The 14,294-nt window shown below is 32.6% G+C and overlaps 2 protein-coding genes across 8 annotated transcripts; both read left to right on the top strand.

Annotated features, from left to right (window-relative positions):
- The first annotated feature begins 5,434 nt into the window (after positions 1 to 5,434).
- On the top strand, positions 5,435 to 14,292 carry LOC112727920 (disease resistance protein RPV1). Of its 7 annotated transcripts, none has more exons than XR_011868797.1 (9): positions 5,470 to 6,134; positions 6,942 to 8,005; positions 8,405 to 8,862; positions 9,174 to 10,278; positions 10,524 to 10,802; positions 11,170 to 11,991; positions 12,099 to 12,566; positions 13,044 to 13,188; positions 13,568 to 14,292. XR_011868797.1 is itself a non-coding variant. In XM_025777867.3 (8 exons), exons 2-8 carry the CDS (start codon positions 7,466 to 7,468, stop codon positions 13,086 to 13,088), a joined length of 3,717 nt encoding a protein of 1,238 aa, XP_025633652.3. In that variant the 5' UTR covers positions 5,435 to 6,134; positions 6,942 to 7,465; the 3' UTR covers positions 13,089 to 14,292. The 7 variants fall into 7 exon arrangements, 2 of the variants coding, with proteins under 2 accessions (XP_025633652.3, XP_072065678.1); XR_011868796.1 differs by having other exon boundaries at positions 13,310 to 14,292; XR_011868795.1 differs by having other exon boundaries at positions 13,307 to 14,292.
- Positions 5,677 to 7,351, top strand: LOC140176822 (disease resistance protein RLM3-like). The gene is made up of 3 exons (XM_072208375.1): positions 5,677 to 6,134; positions 6,942 to 7,179; positions 7,280 to 7,351. The coding sequence occupies exons 1-3, from the start codon at positions 5,677 to 5,679 to the stop codon at positions 7,349 to 7,351; spliced, it is 768 nt and encodes a 255-aa protein (XP_072064476.1).
- Positions 14,293 to 14,294: the final 2 nt, after the last annotated feature.

Genomic DNA, 14,294 nt, shown 5'->3' with positions numbered 1-14,294 from the left:
AATCACACATCTCTCAACCAATCCATTCAATTCAATATTTACAAACCCACCATCAACCCTCAACACATCAACAATCATTATTTTATACTCATCAATATCACAATTCAACACATACAAATTCACTCATCCTTTGTACACACATTATATACCATATACACAATCCATCAATAATTCATTCAGTTCATTCTTATCTTAAGGTCTTTTAGCTAAGTTTTCACGTGACATTAAATATTAACGACGAAAAACCAAAACCATACCTTGGCCAATTCCTCCCTAAGCTTGAAACTCCTCAAAAACCTTTTCTTTCATATGCTCCAAGCTTCCTGATGGTTTCAGTGGCTAAGAGAAGGGGGGGTTGAATCTTAGCCCCTTTTTCGCTTGCTAGAACTTGCTGGACTTTAGATGAGACTTTTCTGTTTTATCTCGTCCCTAGTCACGAGACATTTTCATTTTGTCTCGTCACTTGGCATGAGACATTTCTGAAGTTGCATCTTAAAAACAACAGAAGTGAAGTAGGAGAGAGAGAGAGAAAATAACACCCAGATATATCCTGGTTCAGCTGCTAAGTGCAGTGCAGCCTACATCCAGTCTCCATCACAACAATGATGGAATTTCACTATAATCCTCCAGATTACAACTTGTAAAGTGCTAACCCAACTTACAAGGGAATTCCCACAGAATCATGAAACACAACACAGATGTACAAAGGAACTCTAAGACATCTATGGCTTTTTCTTTTAATTTTGCACTCTCTGCCTTTTTCCGCTCTATGGCTTTTTCTTACAAACCTCACTGTTTGCCTTTTTCCATGAGACTCAAGACATGACAAAATTAAACAGAAAAATACAAAACAGAAGACATTGAAGGAGAAGAGAACTGCTAGCTTAGGTAGCTCTGAGAACTCTGTGCCTTGCACTCTCAAATCTTACTCCTTGAATCAAACCATGACTGTTCACCTCTTTTATAGAGAAGTGAAGCCTTCACAGTTGAAACACAAACCCGAGCTCAGCTTCCTTTCCTTCAACAAAAACCGGTTCGGCCATACAGAGAGAAGAGGTAACACATGTAAAAACCAACATGCAAATACCTCTAGTTCTTCCTTGGTCATCACTCTTCATCAATCCAAGCGCTCCATCCTTGGCTTCCTCTCCAAGATGGACTTCTGGCCCTTGATGCTTTATGATGATGATGACTTCATCTGCTTCAATCTCTGCCTTCAACCATCACTTCGCCACTCTAGCTACTCCCTGTGGTGGTTGATCAGAAACGAAGACAAGTCACGCCTCCAAGATCTTTCTGCTGGCCAAATCTTCTTCTTTCTTTTTGGGTATGGAGGATCCGAGATTAACTCACCAAATCTAACCATATTTGGTAATTATCTCAGCCACTACATACCTTTTTTTTTTTGTTGTTGCCATCATTTTGATGGACTTGTAGCTTATCCTCCCTTCCTTTCGGTAGTTTGCATTTGCTTCCATGGCTACCAATATTTCCTGTGTAATAACCGAAGAGAGAAGAAGAAAGAGATGAGAGAGAACAGAGAAAGTAAAGAAAAGCAATTCAAAACAAATTAAATGAAGATAGCTTGCTTTTACTTCCCTGGGTGGCGTGCAACACTAATCATAATGATTCCCATCAAATCAAAGTCAAGTTCTCTCTCATAGTTCCAAAGCTTAGCATATTAAATTTGAAATCCATTTTTAGTAAGCAATGAAATCCGTTGGAAGCTTCATGGATTCGGTTAATGCATGGAAGCATTAATAATTTGGGCTTGGTTGCAATAAGGATTATTCTTGGCCCAAATAAAAGCATTTGCTTTCCTGATGTATATTGGATTCAGATCAAACATGGGAAGCTTACTTTTGGGCTTGTACCAATGTTAATCTAGCCCAATAAATCATTACAACAATTCAGCCATATATCATTGAATGTTTTTGAATCAATGCTGATTTGGAAAGCAAATTCACACTTGGGCTGCAGCATTTTATTTTATTTTCGGCCCAATTCAGTTCCTGCATTACAAAATTATTAATTAGCATATATTGTATTAATAATTTTGTAATTAGATATTTTAACAATGTTTGTTCATCACAAAAATTAATTTGGAGTTTTCCAAACTCATCACTTCCAAACGTCAATTCCTCAAATTTAATCACCCGAATTTCGTTCCAAACCGTCCAATTAAACTCCAAATCAACAAGAATACAATCTAATTTACACAAAATCACTATAATTATCATAGGGTTCACTGATTCAATGATTCACAAGGGTTTAACAGTTTCTTACCGTACCCATAGATCAATAGGACAAAACACAGTGATTATCCGCTGCTAGAGTTCACCTAAACCATCAAAATTATTCAATTACTCAATACCTAAACTCAAAACCCACGAAATTAAGAAGAGAAAGAACTAGACGAGAAATACAAATTTCTTACCACTTTGTTCAGATAGAATTGAAGAGAATTACGAGACGAACACGTAGCCGCTGACGACTCGTCAATCGGAGCTCCTAATTAAAAGTTATAATCGATTGAAAATTGAAAGTGGGTTACGCACGTTAACTCACTTCTTTATTTAGTGTACTTCTAGTGAAATAAGGAGGAAGAAAAGGGCTAAGTCATGTTTATATAAGCGGGCCTTGGGTTTAGTTTGGGTTCTGTTTAATTGATTCGGTCTGTTGACTTAATTTTAGATTAAAATTTTTAAAATTAGTGTCAAAATTTGTATTTTTAATATTTCTACTTTCTTAAATTATAATTTTTTGAATAATAATTAATTTATTGACTAATTATTTATTAATTTTCTAGAATTTGCAATTTGTATTGTATGTCTTGAAACATGCATCTAATCTCATTCTCATAAGTCATAATTTAGTTTACTGATTAATGCAACTAAACTCCTTCTCCTTCTCTGATCTCTTTCTTAGCAAGTTTACTGATTAATGCAACTAAACTCCTTCTCCTTCTCTGATCTCTTTCTTAGCAAGTATTATTAGTATTAGAAAAATGTAGTTTTATATTTGATTTATTATTTTTTGTTTTGTTCACAGAAAAATTATTTTAAAGAGGAAAAAGAACTTAATTAATGTTATAAAATTTGAAGATCAAATGCCAGAAAGTAAAAGTCATGAAGTTATGGACATAATAATAAACATATATGCTACTTAATTATTTCAACTTTTTTGTTATTGAATATTTTGTAAAAATGATATAGTTAAAGGTTGTTATGACTTAAATTGGTATTATGGTATTTTACAATAATGATGTAATGTATGTGAATTTTATAGAATACTTTATGAATCGAATTTGATGGTAAATGTTTTATTAGTTTTCTTTAGTAATTTGATTCAAATAGTTAAGGTTATTTATTGACATTAAATTAAAAAAAAAGTTGGAATACTAATTTCAATGCAATATGAGAAAACCATTGAAAATAAACAAATACATAACTACAAAAAATTATTGTCAAAAGTCACAAAAGATAATGATATTAAAATTATTGTCAAAAACAACTACAAAATACGAATAATATTAAAACCGTTCTTAAAAAAAAAGCATAAAAGGTAACGGTTTTTAAACAGTTGTCCAAATTAGTAATAAAGTTACAACGGCATAAAACCGTTGTGTATCTTGTTACAGTTGTAAACTGTTGTTTAAAAATTATTTTAAAAATTATGGTCTATTAGGGTAACAAGGGAAACGATTTTTTTTATTGTCGTTGCCTTAGGTAAAAAATCGTTGCCTATTAACATTGTTAACAGTCGCATATACCACAGGTTAAAAACTGTCGCCAAAATATTACTTAAAGTTTTAACGATTTTTTTTATTTACGGCAACGATTTTTGACCGTTGCAAAAATCCTTATTCGTTGTAGTGTTTTTTATGAAAAATAAACTATAATGAAACGAGTCGATAAAAATAACATGAAGAATAAATATGAAATGAATTGTTATATGTGCTACTTCTTTTTAATTTTTTTTAATTGTATTATAATTAAAAATAAAAAGATTATGAAATAAAATTAAATAAAAGATAAATATTTTATTAAAAGACTTTAAAATTAAAATAATTAATTATTTTAAATATAATAAAAAATAAACTCTTATCGAAAAATTATGCAGCAGTCCATACTAAAATAAAAACCATTAAAAATAATAAATGTCATTATAAACTAAAAGTAGTGGATTATTTTTTTAAGAGATTAAATTCTCTCAATTTTTTTTATTGTATAATAAAATATATTTTTTATTATTTAATATTTTTTGTAAATTTATTTAAAAAAATATATAATAAGAGATCATATTTAACTAAATAATTAAAAAAAATAGAAAACATCCATTAACGAATCACGACTACTTCATCCGGAAAAAAATTCCCTTTCCATTTATTAGTGATTAGACTATATATATGTAAATTGAGGAATTTAATTTAAATCGTATCAGTTACCACAAATGACTTTCTTGCACGACCGAGACACATAAAAAGTTGGGTGAACTGATTCAGTGCTTTATCACATAAATATAGAAATTGAATTTTTAATTAATTAATGTTAATTAATTTTTTAATTATCAAACTTTTTATTTAAAAATTTATAATTTATAATTTAAAATTTAAAATTAAAATATTTTTACTAAAAATTTTTATTTAATATATATTATTTATGATCTACTTATCATAAAATATAACTTTATATCAATTTTTGTATTATAAATATTAAATAAAAAATTAATTTAAATCGATTAATTGGTCAGTTCATTTGTTTTTTTAAAGAAGTATCAGAAATTTAAATTTTATTTTATATATATATAATAATTCATTAGTTTATAATAAATCTTTAAATAGAACTTAGATCCGTAATAAATTAGTCTTCACTCTTCATTCTACAGAATTAAAAAATATTATAGAAAACAAAAAAAAAATATTAAATAAAAATAAAAGTATTCGCAAATTACTGACAAAACCTCCTATTAATATCAGAATTTATATTATTAGTTAGCTGATAGTCAAAAATAATAAATTTATTTATTAAATAGAATATATTATTGAATTATTAGATTAAAAAATTTAAATTAATAATTAAATAATAACTAAAAATAATAAATTCTAATGACTTTAATATTTTTTGAAATAATAATAATAAATAATGTATACATATATAAGGCGTCCATAATCATCGCATTTCTAAGTCCCAACCGTGTTATGGAGAAAATAAATTTTTTTCATTTTTCTAATATTTAAGAGAATAAATTATGATATCTTATCTTTAATTTTATGAATGGGATCAAAATAAATATAAAAGAGAATAATAAATAATTAAAATCCTTAAAAAGAAAGTATAATTAAAATCCTTAGAGCCAATGACCTAAGCCTATAATATGTACAATGGAGATTTAGAAAGTATGTTTAGGCCAATAACTTGCTAGCACTACCCTTAAATTAAACACTACGCTATTTAAATTTTTTTTTTCACCGAAAAAGAGGCACTCCAGTGTCATAGAGAGTAGTGAACACTATCGTTGACTTGATTTGCTTTACAAAGAAGGTATCAAGTCTGTTTACTTCTTCTCTAACTTCCTACGAACTGACAAATGATCTTCCAGCCTCCTCCATAAGCCTCCTAAGCCTCAGCTTGTATATGATTTGAGTCAGAGCATCACTTTTAACCAGTCGCTGCTATGTCTTCCCAAAACCAGGAACCCCAATTCATATATGATGCGTACATTAGTTCCGGTTTGCAGTTCCTTCATCCTTTTATTTCAGGTCTCTATGATGCACTCAAAAGTGTTGGACTGCATGTTTTAGCAGACCGCACCGAGCCCAAGACTAATATATCTGACGCAATCGAACGATGCAGAGTTTCTATCATAGTTTTCACAATAGCTTATGCTGAATCAACCTTATTCTTGCAAGAACTCGTGGACATAATGGAGTGTCATCGGAGGAAAGATCAGAAGGTTGTGCCCGTGTTCTATTGCTTAGATCCCTCCCAAGTATGCAATCGGAGCGGTTATTTTGGGCAGATTTTGTCGCTAACTCTGCAAGGTATCTCAAGGGATGAAAACAGGATGCTGAGTTATGAGACCGCCCTTCGACAAGCTGCTTCCATTTTACCCAGGTTTCTTCCAGATATCTGGTAATTAAATTCTCCCATGTTTTTTAATGCTTTGATCTTTATTCTTGATGAGCCATGACCTTTTGAGTATCTTTGGCTTGTTGGAGACTAGAGTGGAACGTGATTTTCTCATTCAATTCTTATCCTGTTTCTCTGATAAATGTGCATATTGAACAATGTTTGTGAAGGTACCAGAGATTGAGAGGGTTTTAAGAGAGTTGGGAGAGAAAATAAAGATAGAGAGAACGAGTAAAACCAGCAATAGCACGTGACTAACAAAATTTATTATTATTTTTTTGTTAACATTTGACTAATTCTAGATTAAATTCTAAACCCTAAATTCTAATTGTATAAAAAATTAAAAGAGAAAATCTAGGGAGCCAATACTTTTATTAAAATCTGGCAGCACTTAACTATCAAAAGAAAAATGAATAATCCCACAACATGAGATGAAATCTCACCCCATTAAAAACACCAATGATAGTTAATTGATGGTTACAAATCACAAAATTTGCTGGTCCCATAGCACTTCTCAAATTAAAAATAAAGTGTTGGCCCAAAGTATTGGCTAATATTGATAAAAAATGTTACCTAACATTTTTCATCCATTGTTGATGATGACGATTGATGAAAAGTGATTGATACAAGTTGGGTACTTAGTATTTATAGAGGGATTAGGGTGCTGCTAACTAACTTAACAATGCCATAACTACCTAACATCATAGTGACAGCTATCAATATTTCTAACAAACTTTCTAACTTAACTAATATCCCCAATCATTTGTATTATTGGTTAATGATTATGCTTTATATTTATATTTTTTTCAGGAATAAGAGAGAAGTTATGAGCCATATAGTTGGACATGTTACATCCTTGATGGATTCAACGAAATTATTCATTGCAAAGCATCCGGTGGGAGTAGACTCTCGTGTGCAAGATTTGATTCAACTCTTAAACAATCAGAAAGCAGATGGTGTCCTCATAATAGCAATATGGGGAATGGCGGGAATAGGTAAAACTACAATTGCCAAAGCCCTCTACAACCAAATTAGCCACAATTTCGAGGTGAGAAAATTTGTCGCAGGCATCCAGGATAGGAAGGGGGATTATCCAATATGGGTGGCTTCCAAATTTATAGAAAAGAGGCTTCTTTTGTTTTTGAAAGACCAAGTTAAAACAAAAGCGCAAAACTTTGACTCAACAAGAAATATATGGTGGGAAGGAATTCGTTGCTTAAAGGTACTTCTTATACTTGATAATGTGAGAAGTGAAAGAGAACTGGAGGTTTTGCCAGTAACTCGTGAATGCTTTGGTCCAGGGAGTATAATAATCTTCACGACAAGGACTAAACATGATCGACTTCATGAGATTGGAGTTAATCATATATAGAGTGAAAGAAATGGACTACAACGAATGTGTTGAGCTTTTTAGTCGGAGCGCATTCAACAAAGCCACTCCTGAAAGAAGTTTTTCTGGTCTTATTAATTATGCAATTGAATATTCTGATGGACTGCCACTGGCTCTTGTGGGTGTTGGCTCTGCTGTATCTGAAAAAAGTATAGAAGAGTGGGAGAATGTGTTGGACAGCTTCAAAAGATTCCCCTCTCTAGATGTATGGCAGGTTTTAAAAGAAAACATAGATTCTGTTGGATATGAAGAAAAGAAAATATTTCTTGAACTAGCTTATTTGAGACATATCTTTATTGGAATGAATCGAAATGATATAAGTCAGATATTACAAGAAGCTGGACGTAATGCCGCACCAAGAGAAATTAAAGGACTTGAAGAGCATAGTCTTGTGTGGTTTGACGAGGACAAGCTTTGCATGAATCGTTTGCTACAAGACATCGGAAGAGAAATGTATATGAAGGAATCATTGATTGAGCCTCAGGTTTGTAGGATGTTATGGTTTATGAGCACATAAATTGATTTATAGTTGCCATTTGTTTTTGAAACTCATTTTGGAACATAACAAAGAAAGAAAAAAAATTGCAACTCCCTTAATCCTGAAATTTGTCACTCCTCTCCACCCTATTTTTAATAATTATGTAATGTGCGTACTGAAAATCAGCCACGAATCAGCCCCCCGTTTTACCAAAATAAATTCATTAATAAATAAAATAAATTTTTTAATATAATAAATTGTTAAAAAACTTTTAATTAAGGTGAATGTATGCTACTATGGAATAAAAAACTTTTAATTCAGTTTATAGTGTATGCTGCATAGATTTAATACTTGTCTAAAAGTTAGTTCGGTGTGTTTTATTTTCACATTTAAAAACTTATGCAGCAAAGGCCATATGATGTATTCTTGAGCTTTCGAGGCAAAGAAACTCGCTCAAAGTTCATCTCACATCTTTATGCATCTCTTGAAAATGCTGGTATCTATGTTTTCAAGGATGAAGACGGGCTAGCAAGAGGGGAAAATCTCTCAATCTCGCTTCTGAAAGCAATTGGAGAGTCTAAAACTTCTATCATTATTTTGTCACCAAATTATGCATTTTCAAGATGGTGTTTGCAAGAGTTGGAAGACATCATGATATGTTGTAGAAACAAAACTCAAAAGGTGCTGCCAGTATTCTACCATATAGATCCCTCAGAAGTGCGAAATCAAACTGGTAAGTTTGGACAAGCTTTTGATAACCTTATGAAAAGATATCCGGATAAAATAAAAGGCAAGGAGCAGAGTTGGAGGAAAGCACTCCGTGAAGTCGGGTGTATTGCGGGGTTTGTCATCCGAAAATCCAGGTAAATTAATTAATATCCTTCACATTTTGGAGAAATCTCTATTCAACAGGTGTTTAAATATGTAAAGTTTTTTTTAGCAAGTTTGTATAAATTCTAAATTTTGGAATTGCATACTAAAATTCTTTTTCTTTAACTTCTTCCAATATAAATGCCTATGAAATTCTTATTGATATAATTCAACTTAATTTTGTCCAACTTGCATGTCTTTATTTACTTTAAGCAACATTATACTTACAATGAAACTAAAACAACTTGAGAAAGTTGTAAATCTTCTCCTACTGTCTGTATAATCTCTAGTACCTATGGTGCAGGAATGAAAGTGAGGATATTAAGAACATTGTTGAACATATTACTCATATGCTGGACATGAAGGAACTGTTTGTTGCAAATCATCCGGTAGGAGTTGAATCTCGTGTTGAAGAGGTGATTGAAATGTTAAAAGACCAGCAGCAAGAAAATCCTCTACTACTTGGTATATGGGGCATGGGAGGGAGTGGTAAAACAACCATTAGCAAAGCGATTTATAATAAACTTTTCCGCGAGTTTGAAGGTCGGTGCTTCCTCCTAAATATAAGAGAAGTTTGGGATCAAGATAATGGAATTCTTTATTTACAACAGCAACTTCTTTCTTCTATTTTTAGGACAACGAAAATAAAGGTAGAAAACATTGAATCTGGAAAGTCAATATTGGAAAAAAGACTTGGCCAGAAAAAGATTCTTCTTGTACTTGATGATGTGGACAAATTGGAGCAGCTAAATTCTTTAGCTGCAAGCCGTGAATGGTTCTGTCCCGGTAGCATAATAATCATCACAACAAGAGACGAGCATCTTCTACGTTGTCTTAGAATTGACAAGTTATATAGTATGAAAGAGTTAAATGACAAAGAATCCATTGAACTTTTTAGCTGGCATGCATTCAAAGAACCGTGTCCAAAAGAAGAGTTTGCTTCACTTGCTAATGAAGTTGTTTCATATTGTGAGAGATTGCCACTGGCTCTTGAGGTAATTGGGTCACATCTGTTTAATAGGAAAGTATATGAATGGAGGAGTGTTTTGAATAAACTCAAAACTATTCCAAACAATGATGTACAGAAGAAGCTTAAAATAAGTTTTGATGGTCTAAGTGATGATAGGGATAGAGAAATATTTCTTGATGTAGCATTTTTCTTTATTGGAATGGACAAAAATGATGTGATTGATATATTAAATGGCTGCGGGCATTCAGCTGAAATTGGAACGAATGTTCTTATGGAACGATGCCTTATTACTGTGGACACCAAGGGAAAACTTGGCATGCATGGTTTGCTGCGAGACATGGGAAGAGAAGTTATTCGCGAGAGTTTGCCGATGAAACCTGAGGAACGTAGTAGGTTGCGGAATCCAGTTGAGGTGCTTAATGTATTATCAAAAGACATGGTAAGAATTTCAAGTATGTTTTCAAATTCATATAACAACAATGATATATTGTGAAAACTTTTGTTTCATCCTTTTCAATTATATTTTCAAACAAGGGAGTGGAACTTCAATTATATTCTGTTCTCTTGAATTTTTATCATTCCACCTGATTGGAGTTTTAGTTATTTGATTTTTTTTTTCAAATTTTTAGTGCTCTTTTAGCTACCATTAATCCAATTTTACTTTTTGGTTTCTATAATTTATAGGGAACAAAAGCTATTGAGGGACTTGCTTTGAACCTGTCAAAGTCACTGAATCCAACCCACTTAAAGACAGAAGCATTTAAGGAGATGAAGAGACTAAGATTGCTTCAGTTTGCGAATGTGCAACTTGTTGGAGACTTTAAATACCTTTCAACAGATCTTCGATGGTTGTGCTGGCATGAATGTCCTTCAGAATATACAACTGCAAACTTTTATCAAGGAAATTTAGTTGCCATTGACTTCAAATATAGCAAACTCGACCTAGTATGGAAGAAGGGTCAGGTATAAATTCTGAGTTTTATTTACTTTTGTAGTTGGACATAGTCACATAGCAAACCTCAAACAAAGAAAACTTCAAGAACAAGTGAGAAAAACAAAGCTCATAATCTTTTTAGACATGTTGAAAGATTGGAGAGCTTTGCATTTTTATAGGTGTTTGTTTTGTGTTTTGTTTTGTGTTTTGTTTTTTTTCATATGGGAACCCTATTCCCCCACCTTTTCTGTATTTCTGTTTTCTCATATTAATGAAATTCTTATAAAAAAAGTATATACCTATTAACAAATTTCTAAAAACAATTCAAGTGAAGTTTCATATATTCAAATCTAGTTTTTTTTAGTTCTTGAATTCATCTCCTTAAAATTCTTGCAGATGATGAAGAATCTAAAAATTCTCAATCTTAGTCATTCTCAACACTTGACACAAACTCCTGACTTTTCAAATATGCCCAATCTTGAAAAGTTAATACTCAAATATTGCCCAAAGTTGACTTCGGTTTCTCATAGCATTGAACATCTCAAGCAAGTTTTTCTAATCAATTTGAAAGGGTGTTCAGGGCTTCGTGTACTTCCAAGAAGCATCTACAAGTTGAAATCTCTCAAAACTCTCATTCTTTCAGGATGTTCATTGATTGATAAGCTAGAGGAGGACATAGAACAGATGGAATCATTGGCAACTTTGATGGCAGATAAAACTGCCATAACACAAGTGCCTCATGCACTACTAAGATTAAAGAGCATTGTGTATATTTCTTTGTGCGACTTTGAAGGATTATCGCGCAATGTGTTTCCTTCAATCATTTGGTCATGGACCTCTCCAACAAATAATTTCTCACCCCAAGTGCAAACATTTTTGGACTTGTCAAATATTGTTTCCTTAATAGTTCCAAATAGAAATTCTCAAGGCCTATCATCCATCATCAGAGGGCTTCCACTGGTTCAGAATGTTGGGCTGGAGTGTGGCTCACAACTTCAAATAGCAGATGTAGCTTCTGATACTTTTAAGGTCACAAACTGCAATGAAATGATAGTAACATCAAGTGCATCAAATGTCTCAAAAAGGAGTACCTTATTATTAGCTGGTTGTTGCAGCAAACATGACATTATTGAAGCTGAAATTTCCTTGAATTTAATTTTAATCCAAATGGGAATGAGTTGTGCTGTCACAGAGGTACTTAGAGAGAATATTTTTCAGGTTTGTCTCTATTGTCAACCTATTCACTTGATTCAAACTTTAACTGTATGAGATTTACACCTTATATTTACATTCCAATTCTAAAGTATGTTTTTTTTATTGTGCAGAAATTTAGTGCCAGAGTACCTCGAGATTGTTTGCTTCCTGGCAACAAGAATCCTGATTGGTTAGCATACAGTAGCGAAGATTCTTCTGTAACTTTCCATTTCCCTCAAGTGAATGGGCGTAAGTTAAAGACAGTGTTGTTGTGTATAGTCTATTCTTCTTCCCCAAACAATGTACCGTCAGAAGCCCATATTTTCAAAAATCTGTTTATCATAAATCACACAAAAACCACCCCTTATGTCTATGATGGAGATACACTGGCTTCACTTAAAGATGAGGAGTGGCAGAAGGTAACATCAATCCTTGAAGCCGGTGACAAAGTGCAGATTGTTGTTGTTGCGGGGTTAGGATTCACAGTGAAGAAGACAGTGGTTTATCTCGTATATGCAGATCAACAAGCTGAAGGTATTGTTTGTGCTGATGATATGGTAGCATATGCAAATTTCACTGTTCATGGTGGAGATAACAATGTAAGTGCTAATTGTCTAAGTATCTATGAACATTATTTTAAAGTATACAATTTATTTCGTCCATGTTATGTTGCAGGCTAAATTTGATAGAGTTTTTAAAGCAAAATTGCACTTTAAGGACCTGGTTATATTTGCATTTTTATTTGACTCCTATATTTTATGTTACTACTACCTTTAAGTTTATCTTGGGAGTGCTGCTACTATTTTGAACTTCAAATTAACTGCTGCTGAAATTATCAACTTGTAGAAAGTCTTTTCTGCTGTCATTAAAAATGTAAAAGTACATTTATTCATTTTGCCACCTTATATAGTATGCTCACACTCGCCTATGCTATAAAGAAGTATGTAATTGTTGAAACTTCATATTCAATTACACATTAGTTCTCTCCTCTTTTACTTTCTCTATGTTTTTGTACTTATTTTGTTCATTTCGTCTGCTGATTCTGTGTAAAACTAATGCTCATATCTTATTTTCAGAAAAATTTGAACTCGCTTGGAAAACGAAAATTCCAGAGAGTATGATCATCAAATAGTCAAATAAGCACAACCCACATTAAGTCTTTTCTGAATTAGATTCATGAAGGCCAAGACACAAGTAACGAGCTCCATCTGGATAGAGAAGGTGATAAGATACCTGAAATCATCATTATCGTTCTCATTTTAAACTACAGCTTGTTTATTTACTTGTTGTTAGATTCGTAGCGAAAATCCATGATACAAGAACCGTGCTGTATGCGCAGCAGGGCTATGAGGCAAGGAGAACCCAGGCTCGGCTAGGGGCTTGCCTAACTGGGAAGTAAAGCAGCATAGGAAGGCCATCATACCTTGAAAATTAGATCTTAACTTGTTACAATTTTGCTCTGTTGCAGTTGAAGCAATTCAATTTGTCCAACAACTTGAACTACAACAACCAAAATGATAACAATTATGCTTATATCATAAAATAGAACGTAACAAACTTACATCCATGACACTTACTTTTTTATCTGTGCCGGAAACAGGAATCTTATTACTGATTGCAGGTGTAGCATCAACAGCAGGGACACTGAAACTCTTATCTCTCATATCATCAACATTAGAAGCATCTTCTTTCTTACCAACAACCATGCTATTCACAATGACATCTTCTTGGCATTCATCAATGTTTTGGTCGATCAACTCATCATGAATGAGGTAAACTGCAGTGTTCTTCGCAATGATTCCATCCCCCAAAACAACAACCACCTGAACTTTGTCACCAGCTTCAAGATTTGATATAACACTCTGCCAATCTTCATCTCTAAGTGAAAGCAAGGTGTCTCCCTCATATAGATAAGGAGTGATCTTTGTGTGATTAATGATCGACAGATTTTTAAGAATTAGGCCTTCATATGTCATGATATCTGGGGAGGAATAAACAATGCACAATGTCACTGCCTTCAAATTATGCCCTTTCACTTTAGGGACTTCGAAAATCACAGAAGGACCTTCACCATTGAAACTTAACCAATCAGTATTGTTGTCACCAGGGAGCAAACATTCTCCCACATCACTGGTACTGGCAGCCAGTTTCTGTATGATTAATGATTCACAATAACATATGCTTGGTTAAGAATACAAATTTCAGTTGTTCAAGTAATAAGTGTATAAGATATGGCAGAGTATATTTTAATGATTTGCAAAGTTAAGTGTTAATTTCTCTTTGCAGTTGATTATATAAACAATTCATTGGTTAGTTTTCTGCAAATA

This window comes from Arachis hypogaea, chromosome 12, assembly GCF_003086295.3.
Source record: "Arachis hypogaea cultivar Tifrunner chromosome 12, arahy.Tifrunner.gnm2.J5K5, whole genome shotgun sequence".
Classification (NCBI taxonomy): domain Eukaryota; kingdom Viridiplantae; phylum Streptophyta; class Magnoliopsida; order Fabales; family Fabaceae; genus Arachis; species Arachis hypogaea.
This window is presented reverse-complemented; position numbering and strand designations above follow the sequence as displayed.

Coding starts and splice junctions, on each gene's coding strand:
- LOC112727920 (XM_025777867.3), top strand. CDS start 7,466: ATGATCGACTTCATGAGATTGGAGTTAATCATATATAGAGTGAAAGAA. Junction 8,863..9,173: donor TTTGTCATCCGAAAATCCAG/GTAAATTAATTA, acceptor CCTATGGTGCAG/GAATGAAAGTGAGGATATTA. Junction 12,567..13,043: donor TTCATGGTGGAGATAACAAT/GTAAGTGCTAAT, acceptor TCTTATTTTCAG/AAAAATTTGAACTCGCTTGG.
- LOC140176822 (XM_072208375.1), top strand. CDS start 5,677: ATGTCTTCCCAAAACCAGGAACCCCAATTCATATATGATGCGTACATT. Junction 6,135..6,941: donor AGGTTTCTTCCAGATATCTG/GTAATTAAATTC, acceptor TATTTTTTTCAG/GAATAAGAGAGAAGTTATGA. Junction 7,180..7,279: donor AAATTAGCCACAATTTCGAG/GTGAGAAAATTT, acceptor TGTTTTTGAAAG/ACCAAGTTAAAACAAAAGCG.